The following is a 12,542-nucleotide window of genomic DNA, read 5'->3' on the forward strand; positions in this document are numbered from 1 at the left end:
TTGGCAAGCCGCCTGAAATGCTATCTGTCCTTCTTCCCCTGGTGGAGAGAGGACAAGGAGTGCAGCCTCCTTGGTAGAGGATTGAAATTGGTTCTGAAAAATCTCATGTTGCTGGAGTGACTAACATGTCTGTCATAGTTCTCTTCATTTTAAGAAATTGAGATATTGATGGGCGAGGTATACATCTGCCACTGTGCCCTTAACAAAACACCCTCCTTCAGGGAGGAGTGAATGTGTTTAAATGCAAAACAATTAACCAAGCACTTACACCCTCCCCATATCTGTTCCATCAATTTCTAAATCCCAATACCAAGAACTGCATAAATGTATCAATTTATACTTAGGGACATTGCTATTTGATATGAAATCAATATGAAATTGTACTGGATCTCCATTTGCTGCCTTCACCCCGCTGAATGGAGTCAAATGTTGATGCTGCAATGGTAATCCAAATGTTTACATGTTAATTTTAGTAACTTACTTGAGAACTGCAGTGTGTATAAAGAAGTTTCAGTCATTTAATGCTCATGTCTTCACATCACTCAAGTTTCTGGTCATCTTATTCAATCTTCTATTGTGAAAATCTATAACTGATAAAGGATACCTCTCACCACACAGCTTTTCATAACCACCAACATTCCTAATCCCTTCAGGCAGTGATACTGAATTAAAAGATGTCCTGTGGAAAGGATCAATTAATAGTTCCTCAATCAGTTACCACAGGCCTGAATCCCTGTCTCTGGTCTCCACCGGGGTGGTCATTGAGTGACCATGTGATGTCCATCAGTTTGGTCAAAATCCTTTACAACCACAGGGCATTTACCGCATCTCGGATCATTTTTAACCAAAACAGGTTTAAATACCCGGATACATTTTGTGTTCATGTGGGTCAACTGTGCCCATTGGTGGCATCTCTCCCGAGAGGCTCGTTCCTGTAGTTTGATTGGTGGCTCTGGATGTGAATTACTGACACCCTATCTGGCCCATCTAAAACAGAGATTTAATGCGAGGCATCACATCTCATCTAATTGTCATGCAGACCCCGACCTGCCAAGAATGAGGCATATTAATTTTGTCACACGTACATTGATTTTAAACTGTTGCTGGAGTGAAGAAAGGACTTGTTAAAAAATCACCATACACTTGGCTGGAAAAACATTTGCATACTAACAGACAGTGCTTGGAGAGACAAAGGACTATTCCCTGGTCCACTTAACCCAAAATGTGCTGTGATCGCCAGAGATTGAAGGTGAGGAAGCTCACATTCCAGGATGACTGCTAAGATGGCAGAATCCACAAGCCACTGAACCCACGGAAGACAGGTAAACTTCACGAGAGAAAAGACTCCGACCTTGAAACAAGTTGAAGCGTGCACTGGGCCCCAATGAATTGCAAGTCTGACCGGCAACCAGAGACTCCACATTGAACTTAGAGGACAGTAAAAATAGAAACCCATTTCTTACCTCAAACTTTTCCCCTTTATTCTTTTCTACTTTTCTGTCTCTATCTGCGTCTGTGTTTATCGCGTATGCATACTCGCGGGGTCGCCTTGCATATTCTTAGTCGTTAACCGGATTAGAGTTTAAGATTAATAAACTTCTACCTTTCTTGTTCAAATCTAAGAAACCCTGTCTGAATTGATTTCTTGGCCTTACAATTGGAAAGCAGTGAACAAGGACTCACTAAGGGGGAGCTAAAACACGGTGCTTTTTAAAAAATTAAACCCTGTTACGGTTAAACCAGGCAAAGGCTGAGAGGGAACCCCTCGACCCCTTCTCACCTGGTCGTAACATAATCCAAGACTGAACTACTTCTGCAATGAAACTAGATGTCAAAGCATTGGATCTCAGAAACACCAACATGAGGCAAAAGAACCAGAGGGGGAGATGAGATCTTTTTAAGCAGCGGGTTATGGTCTTGAACGTATTGTCTGAAAGGGTGGTGGAAGCAGATTCAATAACTTTGAAGAGGGAATTGGAAATGTACGTGGAAAGGAAATAAATTGCAGAACAAGGGGAAAGAGCAGATGATTGGGACTAATCTAGATTGCTCTTGGAAAGAGTCAGCACACATATGTTGGGCCAAATGGCCTCCTTCTGTGCTGTAAGAATCTATGATGACCCAGGCTGTTATAGAAAATCTGAGTAACATCTTTTCAATCAGATTCAAATAATCTTAATAATCTTTAGCTTCATTGGAGGTTGACCATAAAAGGATTCGTCTAACATACAGAATTGATGGGCAGGAAAAGACCAACTGGTCCATCAAACCTGCTCCAAAACACACTGCAGCAAATGGAGACGTGTCTGTGGGTGACACTGTATTCAGTAATGTTCACTCCCTCTCAGTCTCACTGAGTTTGACCAGACAACATTTCATAAAAAAAAGCAAATCTGCCATATCCCACCTTCCATGACACAGTCGATACCCCCTGCAGCTAATCCTCAAACACACGCCCATTCTCTATATTAGAACTGGGGGTGATTCACACCATCCGCAGGATGGAATTTCCATTTCTCTGTCCAGAGGTTGGTTTGTAAATTCACTCAAGACAACTTGATTGATTTGAATATTGTATCAGCTCCATAGTTCCCTGCAAGTAACAAATTTGGCCAAATTATGAAAAGACACTTCAGCAAAAGTAATTCAAATGAGAGCATTAAATAACGAGACATTTTCAGATTTGAGTTAGTTGAAGGAATCCAAAAGCAGTGATATCATTAAGACTAACCTCCCAAACCTGCCTGTATTCCAAAGCTCTGATTGGCTCTGGGTCTCACCCAACCCCCACATCCCGTCTCCTTTGTCAATTGGTGCCTGGATTCATGGGAGATTCCTGACTGGTTATCAGGCATTGGTGATTTGGTGATGTCATTCACCATTTGAATGCAGACTGTCCCAATAGTATAAATACAAGAGCTTGTCAGGAAGAGATTCTATTGTTGTGTTTGAACTTATTGTTTGTGAACAGTATAAGTTAAAATGGCTTCCCAAGTTTGTCAGAACTACCACAAGGACTGTGAGGATGCTGTTAACAAGCAGATCAACCTGGAGCTATATTCCTCCTATGTTTATATTTCCATGGTGAGTTTTGTGTCCTTTGCCACTGGATTCTGATAGTTGTAATTTCTCCAGTTCAATATTCTGGATTTTAAACTATTTCTTTTGACTAGCCACCCTGCTCCCAAAAGGTTGGTGATGTGAGGGTGGGGTTTAGTCTTTGCTGAGTGAGTGCTTCCTGTGCATAACAGGGTAAACTTGTTGAGTTAATAGACTGTTCCTTGTAGCAGCTGCTCTGAAGATAAATAGCTGAAACTAGTTCAGCTGTTGGCTTAGTTTGTAACTGAGCTTCAAACCTGATCATGTGCTTCTTAACATTAAACAAGGTCCTGTCTCAATGGGGTGACGAGCTGGTGAAATATTGGCAGGTCCTTCATCATTTTACTTGCCTTTAACTGGAAGTGAAGCACTGAGTTCTGTTGTTGAAGCCTGTTTGCTGTCTAGATGTCCATTGCAACATATTGCAGTGTAAAACCTGGAGTTTTTATTCTTGGGATGTGAATGAAAGCCAGCCTTTTTTTTTTTATTGTGTCCCTTGAAGTGGTGGTGCCTTGAACTGCTGCAGTCCATGTTGTGTAGGTATCTTTATCTGTAGCAGTTTGGCACAACTGAGGGTCTTGCTAGGACAATTGAGTCAACCACATTACTGTAGATCTGGAGTCATGTGTAGGCCAGACTGGGTGAAGATGGTAGATTTCCTCCCCTGAAAGACATTGGTGACAGAAGTTTTTACAACATTGCTGTAACTTCATGGTCATGTTCTATTCCACATTTATTAACTGAATTTAAATTCCCCAACTGCTGTTAGGATTTGAGCTAGTGTCTCTGGAGCATAAGTCTGAACCTCTGGATTAGTCCATAATGCAAGTAACATGACCACTATGCTAATGTCCCCTGAAAACTACTGGATGTAGGGTTCTTCTGTAGATGCATGCCCACATTAGCATGTGAAGAATTTGTATTTTTGCAGAACACTTCACCACTGCTTTGGTATGTCGGAGTGCTTTAATGGCCAATGATTTACTTTTTTGAAGTGTATTCCCTTGTAATTTGGGAGTGCACAGAAAACTGTCTTGAACAATGAGTGAATGATCCAATCATATAATTGGTGTTAGTTGAAAGTAAACATTCTCCAGGAGACTGGAGAATTCACCTGTCTGAAATTGTACCGAAATTTTAAGCCCACATGTGGACTGATGGGCCATTTGATTGGAAGTAGGAGGTGGTATCAAACGGAGTTTTAATCTGAAATGTAGTTGGGTTTTTTGACTTAAATTCGTTTCATTTTGCATAACGGGAGGAAGCTACTAGTAAAACAAAATTTTGCTAGTTAACAAATGATATTTACTTTTCAACTGAGCTCACTAACTGGGAGTTAAAGTGTGTGAATTTCTACACTGATCTTTCAGCATGAAGCTGTTTAAATTCTCTCCACAGTCCTATTACTTTGACCGGGATGATGTTGCCCTGCGTCACTTTGCTGAGTTCTTCAAGGAGCAGTCACATGAGGAACGGGAGCACGCTGAGAAACTGCTGAAATTCCAGAATAAACGTGGAGGCCGAATCATCTTGGAGGACATCAAGGTTGGATTCAATGAATATGTGGCCTCCTGTCTGGATCCCCTGAGACTAATTGTTTTAAATGCATTCTAGATCACTAGTTCACTTTTGGTTCATGGCTTGATGCAGTACATTTTTTTATGCTTTGTATTGGTTCCTGGTAACATGGACCTCTGGTTGATTTCCATTCCTGTTTATCTTGTGGGCAGCACAGTGGTTAGCACCACAGCCTCTCAGCTCCAGCGACCCGGGTCCAGTTCTGGGTACTCCCTGTGCAGAGTTTGCAAGTTCTCCCTGTGACTGGGTTTTTGCCGGGTGCTCCAGTTTTCTCCCACAGCCAAAGACTTGCAGGTTGATAGGTAAATTGGCCATTGTAAATTGCCCCTAGTGTAGGTAGGTGGTAGAATGGTGGAGATGTGGTAGGGAATATGGGATTAATGTAGGATTAGTATAAATGGGTGGCTGTTGGTCAGCACAGACTTGGTGGGCTGAAGGGCCTGTTTCAGTGCTGTATGTCTAAACTAAACCTTGTATTATCTTTTTTTTTAATTTGTTAAATCCATTGTAAGTGAACTGTCTGACTTTCGTCTTCAGAAGCCAGAGCAGGATGAGTGGAGCAATGGTCTGGAGGCAATGCAGAGAGCTCTGCAGATGGAGAAGGATGTGAACCAGAGTCTGCTGGATCTGCACAAACTCTCCACTGGCAACACTGACCCTCATGTAAGTTCTGAATGTGGGGTGGTGGAATATCACTATTGAGCTGATTCAAAAGATCTCATGCCTGATAGTTGTGCTGGTGTCTTTTGAGAACTTTAGGGAATGGAGGCTCAATGTCTCCATGATCCTGGGAACTAAGCACCTATTGCACAGCAATTACAGCATCACTGGAGCAAACCTGCATTGTGGTGTAAGTTTGACTCCTCCAGTCCAAGAGGTAGCTGAAACATTCCATTCTCTCCTGCTGGACATAACCAGTTTTCCCCTCTTTTCAGTTGTGACTTCCTGGAGACTCACTACTTGGATGAGCAAGTGAAGATGATCAAGAAGCTTGGAGATCACATCACCAACCTGAAGAGACTGGGAGCCCCTGACAATGGCATGGGAGAGTACCTGTTTGACAAGCACACCCTGGGGGAAGAGTGACTGAACTGACTGCAGGGATGAAATCTATTGTATTTAATGTGATTTAGTCTTGTATAGGAAACCCCCTGCTGCCCCATCCTGGAGGGAACCATTTCCTATCTTTGTACAGAGCTGTGTAACTTGGGCTTTGAACTTAAAAAAAAAAAAAAAAAAAAAAAAAAAAAAATGTTCAATATTGGACTGGGTTTGCCTCCATGTATTAATGCTATTAAGACAAATGACACTAATAGTTTTATTTTTTCCTTCTGGAGAAATTCTGATGGATTTGAATTGGATGTTCAAAATCTGATTCTAGTTCTGGGTATACCTTGCATCAAAACAAATTTGCTTTCATTTCAATGAATTACAGCATTTCTCCATCTAGTTGCAATATACTAATTTGAATTATCATAGCATCTTGATGTAAAATGAAACACCTTTTTGAATGTTTTATAACCAAAGTTTGATGGAGGTGAGATGGGTGCCCAAAGCTTTCTGCATAGCCCTGGTTTTAGAATATGTCTTGGGCTGAAAGGTTTAGGCAGTTAAATACAAGGAACTGCTTTCACTATAGTTAGCAGGAGTTAGTTATTAAATTGCAATAGTTATTAAATGTGTAAAAATACAAGGGATGTTTTCCAGTGACTATTGCTGCATGTTCAATTCTACCTGAGAATAGAAACTGCCCTGGAAAAAGCAGTTTAGGTATCTAATGTAAGCTTTTACCAATCCCATTGAGTTGCTACTATGGGATACACTATGGTAATTCACTGAACTAAACTCATTACTGCTACTATAATTTTTGATAGGGGTTGGAGTGAGGACAAGGAGTGCAGATTGCCTGTTGGGAAAAGATTGAAATTTAGTTCTGAGAAAGATCTTGTTGGCTCTAGTGAATAATTTGTCTGTCATAACTCACCAAGAAGTTAGGTAAGATATTGAATGGTGAGAAATGTCTGTGTGCACTGTGCTCTTCACATAAATCCTTCTGGGAGGAGTGAATGTGCTTAATTAAGATACTAAGCAAATTAAATAGACACCTGGGGGAAAATCACTCCTTCCTGCTCTCTGCCCCTTCCCATATCTGTTCCATCAATTTATAAACCCAACATCAATAGTGACAAAAATGAATCAATTTGTATTTAGATGCATTGTACATTTCATACCAAATGACAAGTATCATTTTGAAATTGTACTAGATCTCCATTTGGTGCCTTTGCCCCTATGAATGGATTCAACTGTTGCTACTGCAATGGTAGTAATCCAATAGTTAAAGATAATTCTAGTAATTTACTAGAATTGAGTACAATAAAATTAGTCTTCAATCATTTCATTTTTGTCTTTTATCTCAAATTTTTAGTAATCTTATTCAGTCTTTTATTGTTTGAAAATCTATAAATGACAAAGGATACTTCTCAGCACATTGAGCTTCTCATAACCTCAACATCTGTACTCCCTCCAGGCAGTGATACTGAATTCCAAGAGGTCCTGCAGAAAGGATCAATCAATAGTTCCCTCAACCAGTAACCACAGGCCTTGATCAAAGTCTCTGCTGTTCACCTGGGTGGCCAAGTGCTATCCATCAGTGTGGTCAAAACCCTTTGCAACAGCAGGCCATTCACTGCATCTCATCATTTTTGACCAGAACAGATGTTAAATACCTGGATACGTTTTCTGTTCAGGTGGGTCAACTGTGCCCATTGGTGGTATCTCTCCTGTATCTCTGCCTGTAGCTTGATTGATGACTCTTAATATGAATCACTGCCACCCTGTATAAAACAGATTTAATACCAGCCGATATATCTCATCACCTAATCCAGGATTGAACCACTCTGCAATGAAACCAGATGTCAACAGATTGGATCTTGGAGAAACACTAACATGAGGCAAAAGATTCAGAGGGCAGATGAGAATTACTTTTAAGCAGCGAGTTATGGTCTTGAACGCATTGTCTGAAAGGGTGGTGGAAGCAGATTCAATAACTTTGAAGAGGGAATTGGATATGTACATAAAAAGGAAATAAATTGCAGGGGCTATGGGGAAAGAGCAGATGATTGGGACTAATTTGGATTGCTCTTGGAAAGAGTCAGCACAAGTATGATGGGCCAAATGGCCTCCTTCTGTGCTGTAAGAATCTATGACGACCCAGGCTGTAAGAGAATAAGCACATATCATTTTAATCAGATTCCAACATTCTTTAGCCACATTGAAAGTTGACCATAAAAGGACTCATCTAACATACAGAATTGATGGGCAGGAAAAGACCAACTGGTCCATTAAGACTGCCCCAAAACACACTGTACCAAATGGAGACGTGTCAGTGGGTGACACTGTATTCAGTAATGTTCACTCCCTCTCATTCTCACTAAATTTTACCAGACAACATTTCACGAGAATAAAAAGCAAAACTGCCACATCCCACTATCCATTAAACAGTTGAAGCCCCCTGCAGCCAATCCTCCCCATTCTCTACATTAGTGCTAGGGGTGATTCACACCATCCACAGGATGGAATTTCCAGTTTCTGTGCAATGTTTGGTTTGCAAATTCACTCAAGACAACTTGATTGCTATGCTTTGGCACAGACATGATGAGTTCTGTGCTGTCACCTTTCTACCAGCTTTGAATATTGTATCAGCTCCTAGGTTCATTACCGGTACCAAACTGGACCAAATTATGAAAAGCCACTTCAGCAAAAAGAGCAAATTAATTTAATTCAAAGTTGCGATTCAGAGAGCATCAAACAATGAGACATTTTCAGATTTGAAGAAGGTCAAGGAATCCAAAATAGCCTAATCTCCCAAATCTTCCTATATTCCAAAACTCCGGCTCTGTGTCTCATCCCCTCTCCTTTGTTAATTGGTGCCTGGATTTATAGAAGATTCCTGAGTGGCTATCAGGGATTGTCAGTCAGCATGGTGATGTCATTCCCTGTTTGACTGCAATAGTATAAGTACAAGAGCTTCTACTAAAAAGGATTAGTTCCAGAATTTTCTAGGTGATGGTGAGCAATAACTGTGTCTAGAAATCGTGAAGATGGCTTCCCAAGTGTGTCAGAACTACCACAAGGACTGTGAGGATGCTGTTAACAAGCAGATCAACCTGGAGCTCTATTCCTCCTATGTTTACCTGTCCATGGTGAGTTTTGTATTCCTTGTTACTACATCCTTAAAAAGTTGGAATTTCTCCATTTCAATGAACTGGCTTGTAGTTATATTTCTCTTAATTTCTTTACCTGGGAAGAAACATCTTTGGGCAGCGTGTGCTTCAAGTGTGTAAGACAGGGTGATGTTGAGTTAATGGATTGTTCCTTGTAGCAGCTGCTCTCTATTGAGATTTAATATATAATTAGTTCAACTGCTGTTTGAGTTTGTTACTGAATCGCATAAACTTGGTCAAGTGTTTCTTGATATTCAACAAGGTTCAATCTTATTGGGATGATTGGAGCTGATGAAATGTTGGCAGATTATTAGTTTTTGTTTTCTAATTGGCAGTGAAATCCTGATGTTTGAAGCTTTGTTCACTGTACCTTTGATCTCTATTATAATTTTAGTATGAACCTTCTAAAATTATTGACTTTTTGGTTTAACATAGAATATGAATTGATACGGTGCCTTTCACTATCTCAAATGTTCCAAGTGCTTTACAGCCAATGAAATTTTAAAATTCCAGCTTGCATAGTAATTTGATCCATCTGTTTTACTGGTGTGGGTTAAAGGATAAATATTCTCTAGGACACTAGAGAGAACTCTTGTTTTCAAGGCCGTGCTGAGGTATTATCCCAAACTGAGAGGGCAATTGTGGCCTTAGTTTCATTCAACTGAATGATGGGAAGTAAGGAGTGGTACCTACCCAGCTGTAGAATTTACCTTGACTTGACATGAAATGTCAACTCAAACTTTTTTTATTTCTGTTTAGTTGTTGAATCTTCATTTATGTATATAAAGAAGAAGCTGCCAAAATCTGAAGGAATGTACTTTAGAAAAATGTTTTGGGTTTTTTTGGAAGATTGAGAACGTTAACTGAAGGGAGAAAAATCATGAACAATGTATTTAAATATAGATTCGACTCATTTAAATTATCTCCCATAGTCCTATTACTTTGACCGGGATGATGTTGCCCTGCGTCACTTTGCTGAGTTCTTCAAGGAGCAGTCACATGAGGAATGGGAGCACGCTGAGAAACTGATAATTCCAGAATAAATGTGGAGGCCGAATAATCTTGGAGGACATCAAGGTTGGATTTAATGAAGGAGTGGCTGCCTTCTGGGTCCCTTCAAATACTTTTTAGAGCAATTTGTTCCAATTTGATTCCATGGTTATGATGGTTTAATGCAGTAATTCTATATTCTTGTGACACATTGGTTCCTGGCAACATGGATTTCTGGTTGCTTTTCACCCCTGTTTTCCTGGTACTGTTAAGTGTTTGTTTTTGTTTAATTCATTGTAAGTGAAGTTTCTGACTTTCCTCTTCAGAAGACGGAGCAGGATGAGTGGAGCAATGGTCTGGAAGCAATGCAGAGAGCTCTGCAGATGGAGAAGGATGTGAACCAGAGTCTGCTGGATCTGCACAAACTCTCCACTGGCAACACTGACCCTCATGTAAGTTCTTGATATTTAACACGCACTTTTTTAAGTTTACACTTGCCTATTCAAAAGATTTGTATGCCTAATAGTTGTCTGTCTTGAATATTTTGGGGAAACGATGGGTGTGCAAGGGAATTAGTTAGCATCTTGTGGACATTGAGCAAATGTGACCCAGATGCTGAGTGCCTATTGCGCATGTTTTAAACTTGATGTAGTTGATGAATTAATGCAATTAATCTCAATTGCATCACTTGACTATCCTCTCGTGCAATGGGATTAAAATGAAAGATCATGCACTCCTTCTTTCTGCTGCTGGACATAACTAGTTTTTCCCTTTTTTTTGTTTCAGCTTAGTGACTTCCTGGAGACTCACTACTCAGATGAGCAAGTGAAGATGATCAAGAAGTTTGGAGATCACATCACCAACCTGAAGAGACTGGGAGCCCCTGAGAATAGCATGGGAGAGTACCTGTTTGACAAGCTCACCCTGGGGGAGAGTGACTGAACTGACTGCAGAAATCAAACTTTATTGCATTTAGTGCTTGTTTATGTAATTGTGTGGGAGATCATCTTCCTCTAGGAAATAATGGCTTCTGACTTTCAACTAAGAATTAAAGACGATCTGTGATATATAACTATAAATGTTCAATATTGAAGTGAGTTTTGTTTCATTCATCAGGTGGATGCTTGATGTAAGCTGAATTCCACTGGTAACTTTATCTTGGATTTCAGGCTTGTACTGTTTTCTGTTCCAACCTGGGATCTCTGTGGGGACTTGGACATTTTCAGCCATATGCTAAATATCCAATTTCAAGTGGGAGCAAATTTTTATTGCAACCAGCCATGAAGTGAACAACACTGACTTTTTTTTAATATCTCTTACTATAGTTTAAAAAGGTGACTAGGTTGTTTATCAAAATTGACATAAGACAGGTGCCCAAAAGCTTAGCCAGAGGTATCTTTTAGGGAGTAAACACTGGAGTTTAGGGGTCTAGGCAGCTAAATGCAAGGAAATGTGTCCTATGCATGGTTCTTCTCTCTATCAATGGAACATCTGTTAACACCTCATACACTGAAATATCAGCAAATGTAACTTTGCATTAATTATTAGAGGATATTTTGCAGCAAATTCGTTTTGTATGATTTCAGACTTGGGATCGATCCTACTAATGCTGTGGGATGAGAAGTTTAGTATTCAAGTAAACTTCTACCAGTCCTAGTCTGAGTTCTTACTGTGGGTTACACCTGCTGTAGCTCACTCAGCTAGCTGCATACCTGCTGCGTCAGCCTTCCTGGTCAGCTTTGGCTGTAATGCTCACAAGGGCAATGTTCTGCAAATTCAAAGTACTAAAGGGAATAACAATTGGGTGGCTGGGAAGTCAACCAGAAATGCCATAATTTCACTGGCCATGAGGAGGGGGGAAGAGGAGAAAGCATAGATTCCTTGCTGGGAAAGGATTGAACTTAATTCTGGAAAACAAAATTCTTGCATTTCTTACTCTATTCTCATTAGGTTCTTGATATCAATAGAAGCTTGGGTAGGGAACAGGAGAATGTGTGGAACTGTACTTTAATCCTTCTGGAAGGTGTGAACATATTTCATTAAATACACAAAGCAAATAACTTCAAAGAATTAAAATGATATTTATCCTTTTATTGACCACCACACCCCAACCTCTTACATTTTCTCTTCAAGTTATAAGTCCAATACCAGCAGCTCCTCCATACATATATCAATTTGTATTTAGGTACATTGTACATTTCATACCAAATAGGAATCATCCATTCCAAATCCTGTTAGATCTCCATTTGTCTCCTTTACCCCTATTAATAGATTCATCTGTTGATGCTGCAGCTGTAATTGTCCCAGTGTTTACAAGTTAAATTTAGGAACGCAGGTGAGAACTGCAGTGAGTGCAATCAAATTGCAGTCTTCAATGTTCCCTATAAGCCCTGCAGCAATTGTGTGTGGGCCGTGCACAGAACAAATAAGTTGTGCCCAGGCAGTGGTCCCTTCAAGATGCATGCATAGCTGCTTAGAGATGTTTAAGGGAATTATAAGGAACGGTGGTCTTTGGTCATTCCACGTTAAAGTCTTTGCCCCTATCACCCCTGTGCTCGCTGACCTACATTGGCTCCCAGTCAAGCATTATCTTGATTTTAAACTTCTCATTCTTGTTTATATAGCCTCAAACCACATCCCCCTCCCCCATTT

General features: G+C 40.2%; 2 protein-coding genes across 2 annotated transcripts; both read left to right on the top strand.

Annotated features, from left to right (window-relative positions):
• The first annotated feature begins 2,982 nt into the window (after nt 1-2,982).
• On the top strand, nt 2,983-5,763 carry LOC137353436 (ferritin heavy chain B-like). The gene is made up of 4 exons (XM_068019725.1): nt 2,983-3,084; nt 4,498-4,644; nt 5,215-5,340; nt 5,596-5,763. Exons 1-4 carry the CDS (start codon nt 2,983-2,985, stop codon nt 5,761-5,763), a joined length of 543 nt encoding a protein of 180 aa, XP_067875826.1.
• Nucleotides 5,764-8,777: 3,014 nt separating this feature from the next.
• Nucleotides 8,778-10,832, top strand: LOC137353563 (ferritin heavy chain-like). The gene is made up of 3 exons (XM_068019930.1): nt 8,778-8,879; nt 10,217-10,342; nt 10,677-10,832. Exons 1-3 carry the CDS (start codon nt 8,778-8,780, stop codon nt 10,830-10,832), a joined length of 384 nt encoding a protein of 127 aa, XP_067876031.1.
• Nucleotides 10,833-12,542: the final 1,710 nt, after the last annotated feature.

The sequence above is a fragment of the Heterodontus francisci genome, chromosome 41 (genome assembly GCF_036365525.1).
Source record: "Heterodontus francisci isolate sHetFra1 chromosome 41, sHetFra1.hap1, whole genome shotgun sequence".
Classification (NCBI taxonomy): Eukaryota; Metazoa; Chordata; class Chondrichthyes; order Heterodontiformes; family Heterodontidae; genus Heterodontus; species Heterodontus francisci.

Excerpts from the sequence above, each read along its gene's own strand:
- LOC137353563 (XM_068019930.1), top strand. The coding sequence starts at position 8,778 with ATGGCTTCCCAAGTGTGTCAGAACTACCACAAGGACTGTGAGGATGCT. Across the intron at positions 8,880-10,216 it reads CCTATGTTTACCTGTCCATG|AAGACGGAGCAGGATGAGTG; the intron begins GTGAGTTTTGTA and ends TTTCCTCTTCAG. Across the intron at positions 10,343-10,676 it reads CTGGCAACACTGACCCTCAT|CTTAGTGACTTCCTGGAGAC; the intron begins GTAAGTTCTTGA and ends TTTTTGTTTCAG.
- LOC137353436 (XM_068019725.1), top strand. The coding sequence starts at position 2,983 with ATGGCTTCCCAAGTTTGTCAGAACTACCACAAGGACTGTGAGGATGCT. Across the intron at positions 3,085-4,497 it reads CCTATGTTTATATTTCCATG|TCCTATTACTTTGACCGGGA; the intron begins GTGAGTTTTGTG and ends TTCTCTCCACAG. Across the intron at positions 4,645-5,214 it reads TCATCTTGGAGGACATCAAG|AAGCCAGAGCAGGATGAGTG; the intron begins GTTGGATTCAAT and ends TTTCGTCTTCAG.